Source organism: Aspergillus heteromorphus, assembly GCF_003184545.1.
Source record: "Aspergillus heteromorphus CBS 117.55 chromosome Unknown BO70scaffold_14, whole genome shotgun sequence".
Lineage (NCBI taxonomy): Eukaryota > Fungi > Ascomycota > Eurotiomycetes > Eurotiales > Aspergillaceae > Aspergillus > Aspergillus heteromorphus.
Window position 1 is genome coordinate 492,215 of NW_020290419.1, and position 13,200 is coordinate 505,414.

Sequence of the window (13,200 nt, forward strand, 5' to 3'; positions counted from 1 at the left end):
ACCCACTACGACGGATCCGTCCTCTGCGTCCGTCCTTCATTCTCCCCCCTCAGCAACGCGACCCGTTCCTTTCCTCCCTTGTATCCCCCCTCTCAAAAATCCCCCTGTTCTCCGCTTATCGTCTGCCATCAAGGCTTGTCTGTACTTTATCTCGCCTGCCTTGAGCCTTGCGCTGGTCTTTACCGAAAGCCGCCCCCGGATCTTGGCCGATCGATCTCCCTTTCCAGGTCGCCAGACGTCCCTTGCGACAGACCTGTCCCATACCATACATACATAATAATACCCCCGTCTCTCTTCCCCCCCCTCTTGTGCTCATTGGGCTTCTGTGGGCAATTGAATAATTCTATCATCATCATGTCTTCAAAAGCAGTTAATCACCCGATGAACACGAAGCAGAAAGAGCAGGTACGTCAATCCGCTTCCCTCTCTTGAAGCGAGATATTGGGAGGCATCACTCTAACTGGTCTGTCGATCTAGGACATCAACCAAAAGCTACAGCTCTATGGAATCTACCAAGGTAAGTTTTGCTGACACGGCGAGAACGAATTTCTAACGCTCATGGATCCATGTAGCTTTCAAGAACGGCAAGCTTCCATCGGTGAGTATACTTCTATCCGCCTCACAATCTCCTATCAAAATGATGATGCCTGCTGACAAAATTTCCTGTCATAGAACAAACAATGCGACGTAGCCTTGAACAGTGCTCTCGCCTCCAAGCCTCTCTCATCCCCGTCCCAGAACTTGTCGAGTGAAGGCCAGGACCTAGTCAAGGACCTTCGAGATGTTATCGAGCACGCTAAGAAACTTATGCTGAGCAAGAACGAGGGACAGCTCCTGCAAGAATTCATATGGGAGGCACAGAGCGTCTCTGCCGGGGACACCGAAAAGCCGGGTGTCCCTGTAACTAAGGACACCGCCCAGCAAGATGCTCAGGAGGCTTTGGAAGGAATCAAGTCACTGGGGAGACTTCTGATCACCAATGGAGAGTTTAGAAAGCTCTGTGGGTGAACCGATGCCGTTGCCGAAAGCAAGAGCTAATGTCCATGCAGTAAATGACGCCCTGACCCTTGCACGCGATATGGCCGGCGACGCTTCACAAAAGGCCGCAGACCGAGTAAGACCGTCGGAGGATCAGCTTGCTCAGATAGATGAACCGGCGGAAGAGAATGTATGGCACGAGCAGCCTGACTTCTCAAAGCACAAGGAGAAGTTTAAGGCTCGCTTCAAGAAAAATAAGGTGAGACTTGCGCATCGAATTGATCTTGCAGTCCTGTACTCATTCATGGTTTAGGAGGGCAAAGAGGAAGTTGTCGATACTGCGGCTCAGGCTGCGACTGGAGGCCAACAACCTACCTCAACCTCAGATATTGATGCGCGTGCCGGTGTTGCTGCGGGAGCAGACAGAGCCCAGGAACATATCTCCGAGGATGTTCCTGAAGAGACGAAGGGCCGTGCTCGACAACTCAAAGATAGGACCAAAGGCTACTTGTCAGAAAAGATGCCCCAGGAGCGGCGAGACCAAGCCATCTGGCGTCTCAAGAAGATGGTTATTGAAATCCAAGGTCACTCGGATTGTAAGTTATCATTAGCCTACAAGTGGACAGTGGTGGGTGGCTAACTTTGAATGTGATAGACCAGCAGGCAATCAGAACGCTGCTTGACATGGCTGAAAAATATGGCGGTCACACCCGGAACCTATCCCAGCAGGGTGCTGGTTCGCTTCAGGGCTTCAGAAGCGGTGACAAGATCCAGAAAATGGAAACAAACCTACGGGTATGTCAACCGTCTCTTGCAAATGGAAAGTTGCTAACTTGCTTGGCCAGACCTTGATCGAGCGTTTCGCCAACAACACATCCTTGGATAACTTTTTTGAATCGCTTGACACCATCTACCGGGATGCTGACAGGGACCCTGAGCTTAAGGGTTGGTTCAAGAACATGGATACGTTCATCCGGTGAGTATCCAATGATAGACCGCATGGGAAGCATTCTGATTTTCAATCCAGGAAAACCTTGACAGAGCAGGGTTATATTATGGAAGATGAATGCAACCGCCAGTGGGGTCAATTGACCGACCACGGTCGCTACCTGTTGCGTGAGCGCTACAGGGACCACACCGATCGCATTTTCGATGAGATCAAGTTCATTGGTGACCAGTTCAACCGGGACCCTCAGAACAAGGTCTTTGGAGACTCGGTACAGAAGCTTTTCGACGATCTTGGGCGCGATACGAGCGGCAAAATGGCATTTAAGAAGCATCTTCTCAAAGACATCCGGGATGTTATTTTGCCTGGCTTCTTTGAAAGCGTTCGCTACGTGCCCGTCCCTCGCATTGAAGTGTCCGACCCCTCGGCCGATGTGGTAAGTTTACTCCCCACTCTTGATCTAAGAATACCTTGTCTGATCGTCGAAGGTTGTGGAAAACCTCGTTATCGAGAGCGATAATTTGATGCCGAATATTGTGGAATTCGGAAGCGATAACTACTTCCGATGGGGACGCAAGAAGATTAGCAACAAGAGAGACAACAAGGTGAGTTATTCGTCACTATTAGAACGAATGGCGCTGACACTATCGTTCAAAGATCATGATTTCTGTGTCAGGAATCCAGGCAGATCTTAGAGGTGAGTACCTTTGAAAATTTGGCACACATCTGGTGGCTGCTGACACTATATCATCAGATGTGAGTTATTACATCAACAGAAAACAGGGCTTCCCTGCCATAACGGATACCGGAGTTATGGATATATTCCTGGGTGGCGATGGCTTCGGATTTAAGATCGCAGCCTCCACTGCCCAGAAAGACGATCGCCAAAACTTCATCAAGTTGGACAAAGTATCCGTCAAGATCGATTCCTTCAGCATCAAGCTGAAGCAATCCAAGCACAAGACGCTTTTCACCATCTTCAAGCCATTGCTCTTCCGTGTCGTCCGCCCGACACTCCAGAAGGTACTTGAGCAGCAGATCCGAGATGCGTTCGTCAAGGGAGACGCCTTTGCGTACGACATCCACAGCGAGGCAAAGAAGGCACAGGAAGCTAGCAGCGAAGATCCCGCAAACGCGCCGAACATCTATTCGCGCTACCTGGATGCCTTCCGTGCCAGAAGCGAAGACAAGAAGCGCAAGGCCCAGGAAATTGCCAAGCGTGACACCAAGGTGCAGACGGCTACTACTCTTCACGAATCTCTCTTCCCCGACATCAAGCTCCCTGGCGGCATATCTAGCAAGGCTACCGAATACAAGGAGCTTGCTATGAAGGGAGAACGCTGGGAGTCTCCCATCTTCAGCATCGGCAGTGCGTCAGAGTCTACTGATATCCCGAGGTCAGGGGATATTTCGCGCAAGCGGAACTCAGCAACCGAGAAAGGAAAAACCGACAGTGGTGTGAGTGTGGAAGATGGTAGGCCACATGGTGGAGCGACCAATGTCCACACAACTGCCGCTGGGGGCCCAACCGTGACGAACGGAGGCGCAGCGGCCGTTGACGGTCGAGCAATGAATGGCAGCCATGCCACTGCCGAAAAGAACGGACACACCAAAGCGTACGACCACGCAGCGGCATCCCGTGGCTTCTCTGACGAAGTCAACCAAGCCTTTGGCAGTGGGAACACTGGTAGCGGTGTTCGCACCACTGTTCCCGGGACCGAGACGGCATTCAATCCCCAGACCGCATAGGTGGTTTATGGCAGATATGAATAGATCTGCTCGCGCCTTCCTTTTCCTTCTCTTCTGAACCTCTATCCTGTCTTCTGCTGTTACCTTATCTGTACCACGCCTTGATACCTTCTGTTCTGACATTTGTCTTCTTTATGATATCTTGTTTTATTTGTCGCCAAGACATAATCCTGTTATTAGTATAAGTTTCTTCAGGTAATGATTAATTCAGTGATATCCCATGTTACCCAGTGCACTGCACTCTGTCTGAAGACAAGATGTTAAGATAGAAGTAGTATTGTCTGGACTTCCTCATGCTTAGTCTTTCATTCTGCTGCGGATCAGTAATAAAACCGGACCCGACTTTTCCACAAAACCAAAAAGAGATAAAGAAATCCAAAGAAAAACCAGAAAATTACCACTTATATTGAAACCTGCCTCTAGATTCTATATGTACTTCCTTTCCTTCCCTTTCACGTAGCCAGTTTGTCTGTTTTGTTTTGTTTTGCTTTGTCTTGTTGAGTATTCCGTTTTGATCCCATTCATTCATTCACATCAAATCACATCAAATAGCACATCACATAGCACATAGCACAAGTCATGTCATGGCATGTATAGCATGTATGACAAACCGCTTTTACATCTGCGCGAAATACTTCTCCCACCCCAGTTCCTGCAGCTTGGTGCCCTTGAGTTCCATGTTCTCGGCACGGGCGCTCTCAGCGTACGCCTCGACCTTGCGCTGGATGGCCGGGTCGAAGGACCCGAGGATACGGGCCGCGAGGAGGGCCGCGTTGATGCTGTTGTTGATGCCGACGGTGGCGACGGGAACGCCTGTTTGTGTTTGGTTTAGTATTAATTCGAGAGGGAGGGAGGGGGCGTTGGATGGCTGGAGTGGGGGAAGGTGGTAATTGGGGAAAGATACAGGTAGGGCTTTGGGGATTCTGGGGGGGGGAGTGTAATGAATATGAATAGATAAATAGGTCTGACTCACCCCTAGGCATCTGCACAATACTGTACAGACTGTCGACTCCGTCCAAGGAGCTGCCCTTCACCGGGACTCCGATGACAGGGAGAGCGGTATGAGCAGCCGCCATACCGGGGAGATGGGCCGCACCGCCAGCGGCAGCGATGATGACCTTGATGCCGCGGGCGGCGGCGGTGGCCGAGTACTCGGCCATGTAAGTCGGGGTGCGATGGGCGGAGGTGATCTCGACGGCGGGGTCAAGGCCAAAGTAATCCCTCAGGAGCTTGAGGCCGGGGACCAGGGTCTTGAGATCGCTGTCTGAGCCCATGATGACGGCGACGGAGGGGGCGGGCTTGGAGGGCCCGGACTCCTGGGGCTTGGTCTTGACGTCGGAGCGCTGGGAGCGGATATTGTCGACGACATCGACGAGGGGCTGGATGTGGGTTTCGGCCTGGTGCATGGTGGCCGCGGTGACGGTGACGTGGCCCATCTTGCGGCCGGGTTTGGCGGCGCCCTTGCTGTAGAGGTGGATGCTGGCGTTGGGGATGGAGAGGGCGCTCTCGGCGGCCTGGAGGTGGGTGTCTGGGGCGGCGCCGCCGATGATGTTGAGCATGATGGAGGGTTGGCGGATCTCGAGGCTCTGAGGGGGGATGGGGAGGTCGAGGATGGCGCGGAGGTGGGCTTCGAATTGCGACATGGCGCAGCCTTCGATCGTGTAGTGGCCCGAGTTGTGGATGCGGCTGGCAATCTCGCAGAGGATCAGGCTGTCGTCTTCCAGGAGGAACATCTCCACGCCGAAGGCGCCCTTGCCGTCGAACGCGGCGACGGCTTTACGCGCGAGCTCTTGCGCTTGTTGGTTGATGGAGTCGGAGACGTTGCGCGCCGGGGCGTAGACGAGCTTGCAGACAGAGTCTTCTTGGACGGTTTCGACGGTAGGGTAGGAGAGGACTTCGTCTTTGGTTTGGATGACCATCACGGCCAGTTCCTGTGGGGGGTAGGGTGTTAGGGTTGTGGGTGGTGGGAGTTGTGGTTCGCGAGGGGAGGGGACACACCATCTTGAAGTAGGCCCATTTCTCGGCGTATAGAGGCCGATCCTTGAGAGCCTCCAGGGCCTCAGGGATATCCTCTTTCGTTTGCACGCGGAAGTTTCCTGGAGTGAGGGTGTGCTTGTTAGTGGTGTGGGCAAGTGTGAGTGTGACACGACGACTCCATGACTCACCACGTCCATCGTAGGCCATGGTCTTTGACTTCAGCATCATGGGGTACCCCAGCTGCTCGCCAACCTTGGCCAATTCCTCCGGGGTGTTCTCGATCAGCTCGCGGTGGTCGGCCATGGGGATGCCATATTTCCGCAGGTGCTCCTTCTGGTTGAACTTGTTCTGGATGGTGCGAATGGCCTGCCAGCTGGGCTCGATGCGGACCTGGGAGGCGATTTCCTCCAGGGCGTAGGTGTCGACGTGCTCGATCTCGGCGGTGATCACGTCGCAGGACTTGGCCAGTTCGCGGACGGCCTCGCGCTCCTTGAAGGAGCCGGTGACATGGTCGTCGTGAGCGCTGAGCTGCTTGGCCGGGGAGTTCTCCGCATCGAGGACGTTGCACTGGATGTTGAGGCGGTTGGCCTCCTCGACCAGCATGCGGCCCAATTGGCCTCCACCGAGGATTCCCACCTTGCGGGAGTTCCACATGTTGCGAGGGAGGGGGGTAGATGGATGAAGGATGAATCCAAAGGGACAGGGGCTGGGGGAGATCTGGGGAAGAGAAAAGCTGCCCCTCTTCCGGCGGAGCAAAAAATCCACCCGATAACTAACTGTCACGTGCATCCTTGATAAGCGGCTGGCGGGCCCAATCAAATCCTGCCGTTGCCGGGGGAGCCGCCGTCCCCGCGCGCCGCCAGATCGGCCTGAGTCCATCCAGCCATCCATCGTGCGCGATCTTCCTCTTCCTCTTCCTCCTGCTGCCACCTGTGCGATTGCAGAAGTGTCCATCATGTCGCTAGGTAAGTCGCGTCCCACTGCATCGTTCTCACCTGCATCGCAATGCATTTCTTTCACTCCCCCCCCCCAATCCCCCCATCAACCAGCTTCTCAGATACCGTCCCTAGCTCTAGCTTACCGATGATACAATCGCAGATGAAGAGACCCTCGAGGTAGTCGCCAATGGCGGCCCGATGGACTTGTACGCATCCTCACAATCCAGTCAAGCGAGGACCCCTTGCGATCGAAGCTGACACACCCCCCCCCTTCCAGCGAGAAATGGCCCAGCATGATCGACCCTCTACTCGAACGATTGGAACATGTGCGCGACACCCATCCACCTACCCCCATCGTCTCACTCACACCTCAAACAGATCGTCTACAACATCTTCCCCATGCCCCAAATTCCCCCCGAACCAGCATCCCATAGACCAACCTCCAATGCACAAGACCCCAACACCACGAACGACAACAGCAACAACAAAGACACCTCCCTCGCAACAACAACAACAACCACCTCACCAAACCCCTCTCCAGCCAACTCCCACCCCACCCTCCCCGAACCGCTCCACCTCCTCCTCACCACCATCAAATCGACCCTACGCTCCCTCTTCGCCACCAAACCCCCCCACACCATCCAACGCCTCGCGGAGCTCATCATCCGCCCCACCGCGCACTACCACACCCTCCCAGCCTACCTCCGCGCCATGGACCGCGTCGTCTCCGTGACCAGCAGCGCAGATATCTTCCCGCTGCAGACCCAGCCGTCCACGACCGCCACGCACCCCAACGGCGCGATCCTCAACGGCGCAGAGTCCACCTTCGTCTTCCCGGACCCCACGCCCGGTAGCGACGAGTCGCTCGGCGGCGCGCTCTTGACCCCCATCCCCTGGTTGAGTAACGTTGCGTCTTCGCCAGAAGGCGAAAGTGTAAGTGCGGCTGCAGCGGTTGTCGAGGACACGACTGGGTTCCCTGCGCAGGGCGCTGGGATATCCGCGCAGGAGACGGCGGGGCTTGTGCCGTCATCTACGGAAGAGGTGGCTGTTGCGGTTACGAATGGGGGTGAAGGGACGGCGGCGACGACGGGATCTCCGCCGCCGGATGATTCAGAGGATATTCCGCATGCGCGGGGCCCGTCGGTCGTCGGGGTGGAGGATCTGGGGTTACAGGATGGGAAGGGCGTGGAGATGGATCTTTCTGCCGCTGAGGGGGAGGCGGGGTCATCTGGGCTTGAGGCTGCGGGTCAGGAGGGTCCACAGGAGCAGACAGGTCAGGGATTGGGAGTGGGATCGGACTCGGAGGCGAAGTTGACTGCCGACGGGGACGGAGATATCTCGTTAGAAGATGCGAAGCCGGCGGGGGAAGAGATGGCCGTGTCTGCCGAGACGGCTGAGAAAGATACACAGCAGGCTTAGGCTTAGAGAGCATGGTATCGATGTCAGTGTCGGTGTCAGTGTGGTCGATGTGGATGAATGGATGGATTGGAGCTACAGTGACAGTGACAGTGACAGTGACAGTGATAGCGATAGTGATAGTCTATTAGCGTGCGTATCGAGTCGCGCTCAGTATGTGTACGTAGTATCTTTGCGTTTTTGCTTTTGAGCATGCATTTCTGCTTCATGATTGACGATCAGATATGACTTGACTGTACTCCGTGCGTGGCATGGCATGGCTGTTGTTGCTTGGTGTTAATGTATCCAATACTTATCATCCTACAGCTGTGCCCGACCTCCCTGATCGTAGTTTCGATATTATTAGTATCATTCATGCATAGGTAGATAGATAGATAGATTGATTGATTAATCAGCGCATTTAATCGATCTCAGTAAACAAGATGAGCATATGCCTCACACATAATATTATATTAGACGTCCAACACGGAGAACTTCATAGACATTAGCTTTCCCCACAATTACATACACAGTCCACCAACACAACTCCACATCCATCATAACATGCGCTCGCTATATATAAAGAAAGGGCACGCAAGAGAGGTATCGATCGAGCCAAAACAATGCCGAAATCATGCAGTTCAAATAACCCAACAAAAAGGCATAGGCCCAAAACAGGATAAGATAAGATATGCTTTATATTCATCACGAGAAGAAGGTCGTCGTTAAATCCGAAAACACCAATCATATAGAGCAGCATTAGATGGCAAGTCCAAAAGGCTAAGACAAAACAGCGGTTATTCAAACCGGCTCCACTGTTTGAAGGGGAACATAGTGGCCCTCGTCAGGGTCGGACGCTCTTCTTCTCCGACCGGTCATGAATGACCAGGCGTCTGTAGCGGTATTCCGGATCCAGTGGGACGATAGTCTTCCACTACTGCCACCGGAGCCAGTCACGGAGAGGGTAGCTTCCCACCAGCTCTTCTGGGAGCCGCGGACGCTGGAATCGGCGATGTCGAGATCGTTCTGCAGCTTCTCGGCGTCCATCCAACTGGGTCGTCGCCAGAATTTGAGGAGCAGGCTGCTCACGACAACGGAGACACTGGACGCGGCCATGGCGGCGCCGGCGGCCATGGGGGGGAGCATGAAGCCGAAGGGGAGGAAGAGGCCCATGGCGAAGGGGAGTCCGATGACGTTGTATAGACAGGCCCAGACGAGGTTCAACTTGATGCGGTTGAAGACGGAGCGGGAGAGCGAGAGACTGGCGGGGACGGAGAGCAGATCGTCTGGTCGCATGAGGACGATATCTGCAGCTTCGACGGCGACGTCGGTTCCGGAGGCAAGGGCAATGCCGACAGATGCGGTGGCCAGGGCGGGAGAGTCGTTGATTCCATCGCCTACCATGGCCACACGGTAGCCTGAATTTTGCATGGAGGCGATGATGGATTGCTTGTCGGACGGGGAGGCAGAGGCGTGGATCGACTCGGCTGGGATGCCCACGGCCGAGGCAATGGAAACAGCGGTGGCGTGGGTGTCTCCGGTGATCAGCGAGGTTGCGATGCCCATACGATGCAGAGCTGCAACTGCTGCTGGCGCGGTGACTTTCACGGTGTCCCTGAGCGAGATAGTTCCCGAGTATTGGTTGTCGATGGCGACGTGGATCTGTGTGATACCGGCGGGGATCTTGGACTTGGGAGCACGGCTATCCGAGTCCTCAGGCTCGGCCGATTCCGGGACAGTGACATCTCTTGAACGCAAGAAGACGGCATTTCCAATCAGGACGCGGTACCGTACACGCTCGGAGCCGGAGGTGGGCTCGACTAGAGCAGAGATACCCTTTCCAACGCACGCTTCGAGGTCTCCCAAGCTGCCCGGCAAGCCTCCTTCTCCAGGGTTCCCCGACTCCGTCAGAGCAGCCGAAAAGATGGCTTTGCCAATGGGGTGTTCACTGCTCATTTCAGCGAGACCGACGATCAGCCACCAAAGGCGACGGCGCCAATCGTCTGATGTCCAGTGCGGCTCGATCTTGGCTTCCGCCACGCTCATCTTCCCGGTAGTCAATGTCCCGGTCTTATCGAAGACCACATGGTTGATCTTGGTGGCGGCCTCAAGGACCGCGCCGCCCTTGACGAGGATGCCCTGCTGCGCACCAACCCCAGTGCCGACCATGACAGCCGTGGGGGTGCTAAGACCAAGGGCACACGGACAAGCAAAGACAATGACCGAAATGCAAAGCTTCAAGCACACCATGAACTTCCCTCCGCTAGTTTCTGCCAGGAAGACCTTCGGGGGGTGAGGCAGGACATGGCTCATGAACATCCAGCCGAAGAACGTGACTAACCCGAGGCTGATAATGGCCGGCACAAAATAGCCGGCGACAATATCAGCCATGCGTTGGATTGGAGCGCGACTCGTTTGCGCATCCTGAACCAATTTGACAATCTGACTCAGCTGGGTGTCCTTGCCGGCCCGAGTGACCTTGAAGTCCATCGAGCTGGTCCCGTTCACCGTTCCAGCAATTACAACATCGCCCTTGACCTTGTGGATCGGCAAGGCTTCACCGGTAATCATGCTCTCATCGACATAACTTTCCCCTCGAATAACAATGCCATCCGCCGAAACTTTGTCACCGGGATGAAGAAGCACAATATCGCCTACTTCAATGAGCTCGGTAGGAATCACCTTGTGTCCGGGTCCAGCACGCTCATTAGCTGACGAATTTGACGTCTGCTCTTTTGACTTTTCATCGGCAGCCCCCCATTCCTCTGCCAGCTTCTCCGCTGCTATGGCGTCGTCGTAAATCGTTGTCATTGACGGCGCGAGGGACATGAGTCGAGAGAGAGCCGCAGATGTCTGACCCTTGGCCCGGTTCTCCAGCCATCTGCCAAGGGTAATGAAGGTTATCAGCATCGTGCTCGTGTCAAAAACCGTACTGGGTCGCATGTGGCTGTCCGAGAGCAAGGCGACAGCCATGGTGAAAACACTGTAAAAGAACGCTGCAGACGTGCCCAGCATGACCAGAACGTCCATGGTGGGCGACCGGTGTTTGAGGGACTTATAGCTGGCTACGTAGAACCGCTTTCCAATCCCAAACTGTACTGGCATAGTGAGCAAAAGACAGGCGACATCGCCGAGGTAAAGTCCCGGGCATAGCGCAACCCGGCCGAAATCAAGGACTGGAAGGTACATCGGAAGGACCATGTTGATCAGGAAAACGGGGACTGCAAAAGACGCAGATAAGAGGAAGGCACGCTTCCATTCTCGAACCTCCTTAGTTTTGGAGAGAGATTCCAACTGTGCATCAGTATCATCGGACTGCGATAGCAAGGCATTATATCCAGCCGCTTCGATCATTTCGACGATCGAACGAATGCCGACTGCGGAGGAATCAAATGAGAGTATAATCCGAGAGGTGGCCATATTTACAGAGGCCGAGGACACACCGGGCCGTTGGAGTAGGCAGTCTTCCAAGGCCGAGGCAGAAGCGGCGTCGCGCACGCCGTGAAGGCTCAGAGTGACACGACTAATACCCTTCGGGGACGCCTGCGATTCTGACGAGAGAACCACTGCATCGAAGCCACCATCCTCAATTATGTTGACAATACTTTTGGTGGTTAGTGTAGCCGGGTCGTGGGTGATGATCGCACGTTCCGCAAGCAAGCTGATGTTCAATTGTACTAAGCCGGCCACCCCATCGAAGGCGTTCTGTATGCTCGCTGTGCATGAACCACATGTCATACCATCTATCGAGACCGTTGTTACCATGAGACGTGAGGTCGGTTCGGGCAGTTCATGCGAGGTGCGGGTAGCGTTGTCGGCCGTTGAGGTTTCCAGCACCTTAGCGCCAAAGCCACGATCCTCGATTATTTCGGCGACCTGGTCCGGGGTGATGACGGAGGCATCATGTTCCACGACCGCTCGTTCCGAGAGCAGTGAAACGTTGACGGACTGTACACCTGGAGTTTCCTTCAACCCTCCTTCCACAGCGGAGGTACAGGCGCCGCACGTCATGCCCTCGACCGCCAACGTCGTGGTTGACAGCTGAAACACTTTGTCCCGGGTACCGCGAGAATCACCTGTCACCGGGGACGGGGTATCGGTAGAGACGATCGTTGCATCGAAACCGCTATCTTCGATGATTTCGGCGACCTTTTCCGCAGGGAGCAGGGTTGGGTCGTGGTGCACGACGGCGCGGCCCATCATCAAGCTGACGGTGACTTCACCGGCCCCCTCCACACCCTTGAAGGCGCCCTCGACGGCCGAGGTGCAGGCACCACACGTCATTCCCTCCACGTTGACGGTCGTGGTAGCCATGTGGGCCGCTGAACGGCTGGGGATCGATCCATCGCCCCCGAGGGATAGTAACCCGAGGGGTAGTAAAGGGGAGGATGAGGTCGCCATGTTGCGCCTTTTCGCGTTGAAGGCAGACAAGGCAAGGACCAAAGACGAGGCGAGGCCGGAGGCGGTGGTGTTATCGCATAAGCTCGTTTTGGGTGTGGGTTCGGGGGATTCCCAGGCGGTAATAAAGGGCGGAGACCGCACGGTTAGGCGGGCATACTATGCAAGGGTCGTTCAAGCAGTAATAAGAAGAAGAAGAAGAAAAGATCAAATAGCAGGACAGTCAGGCCGGATGCGACGGAAGGATAAGCCGGGTCTTTTTAAAGGTGCCGCGACAAATTAAATGGAGGAGAGCAGGGGAGCAACTACGGACGGAGGTCACTAACAGGGCCTGGAGGATCTTGGCCTAAGACAGCAGCAATTTAGATAGATGATAACCTCCGGACAAACACCAAACATCCGCATGGGACCGAGTCATTTTGCGCACATTCCATTCCAGACCGGTCCCAGCCAGCCGTGCAGCCTTTCTTCTTTGATCTAGTTTTAGATAATTAGATTAGATCCAGGAATGATGGCAAAGGGAAAGCCCCAGTGCGCTAGAGAAAAATACGTATCGTCTCCACCGCGGCCGGCCTCCGCCGCCCCGCGCCGTTACGTAACTTACCCGTACGGTACGGTCACTTGCGATCGCGGCCGCAATCAGCCATTCGGAGGGGGGTTGCCCATTCCAGGCATCCCGGGGGGACCCAGACCACCCAGGCGCTCTTGGAGAAGCGGTTTTTGACGTCTCTTGATGGAGTGGGGGTGTCAACAAATACGTCGTGTGCCCGGTGTGAGTCTGCAAGGGTTGGGTTCATGCAATGGGCGGCCTGAAGGCTT

The 13,200-nt window shown here is 55.0% G+C and overlaps 4 protein-coding genes across 4 annotated transcripts; 2 read left to right on the plus strand and 2 right to left on the minus strand.

Annotated features, from left to right (window-relative positions):
- Nucleotides 1-354: 354 nt before the first annotated feature.
- On the plus strand, nt 355-3,673 carry BO70DRAFT_293002 (uncharacterized protein; the record flags this gene model as incomplete). Its single annotated transcript, XM_025539424.1, has 12 exons — nt 355-405; nt 478-517; nt 573-598; nt 673-1,000; nt 1,050-1,267; nt 1,304-1,574; nt 1,634-1,773; nt 1,824-1,954; nt 2,006-2,360; nt 2,413-2,529; nt 2,582-2,621; nt 2,679-3,673. 12 exons carry the CDS (start codon nt 355-357, stop codon nt 3,671-3,673), a joined length of 2,712 nt encoding a protein of 903 aa, XP_025398968.1.
- Nucleotides 3,674-4,073: 400 nt separating this feature from the next.
- On the minus strand, nt 4,074-6,353 carry BO70DRAFT_337615 (phosphoribosylaminoimidazole carboxylase ADE2). Its single transcript, XM_025541165.1, has 4 exons — nt 5,839-6,353; nt 5,672-5,769; nt 4,647-5,604; nt 4,074-4,486 (listed from the first exon to the last, which is right to left on the minus strand). Exons 1-4 carry the CDS (start codon nt 6,302-6,304, stop codon nt 4,290-4,292), a joined length of 1,719 nt encoding a protein of 572 aa, XP_025398969.1. The 5' UTR covers nt 6,305-6,353; the 3' UTR covers nt 4,074-4,289.
- Nucleotides 6,354-6,569: 216 nt separating this feature from the next.
- On the plus strand, nt 6,570-8,195 carry BO70DRAFT_362616 (uncharacterized protein). Its single transcript, XM_025543354.1, has 4 exons — nt 6,570-6,615; nt 6,749-6,794; nt 6,866-6,914; nt 6,967-8,195. Exons 1-4 carry the CDS (start codon nt 6,606-6,608, stop codon nt 8,005-8,007), a joined length of 1,146 nt encoding a protein of 381 aa, XP_025398970.1. The 5' UTR covers nt 6,570-6,605; the 3' UTR covers nt 8,008-8,195.
- Nucleotides 8,196-8,402: 207 nt separating this feature from the next.
- On the minus strand, nt 8,403-12,604 carry ctpA (Cu(2+)-transporting P-type ATPase CCC2). Its single transcript, XM_025543355.1, has one exon. The coding sequence runs from the start codon at nt 12,382-12,384 to the stop codon at nt 8,785-8,787; it is 3,600 nt and encodes a 1,199-aa protein (XP_025398971.1). The 5' UTR covers nt 12,385-12,604; the 3' UTR covers nt 8,403-8,784.
- Between the last annotated feature and the right edge of the window lie 596 nt (nt 12,605-13,200).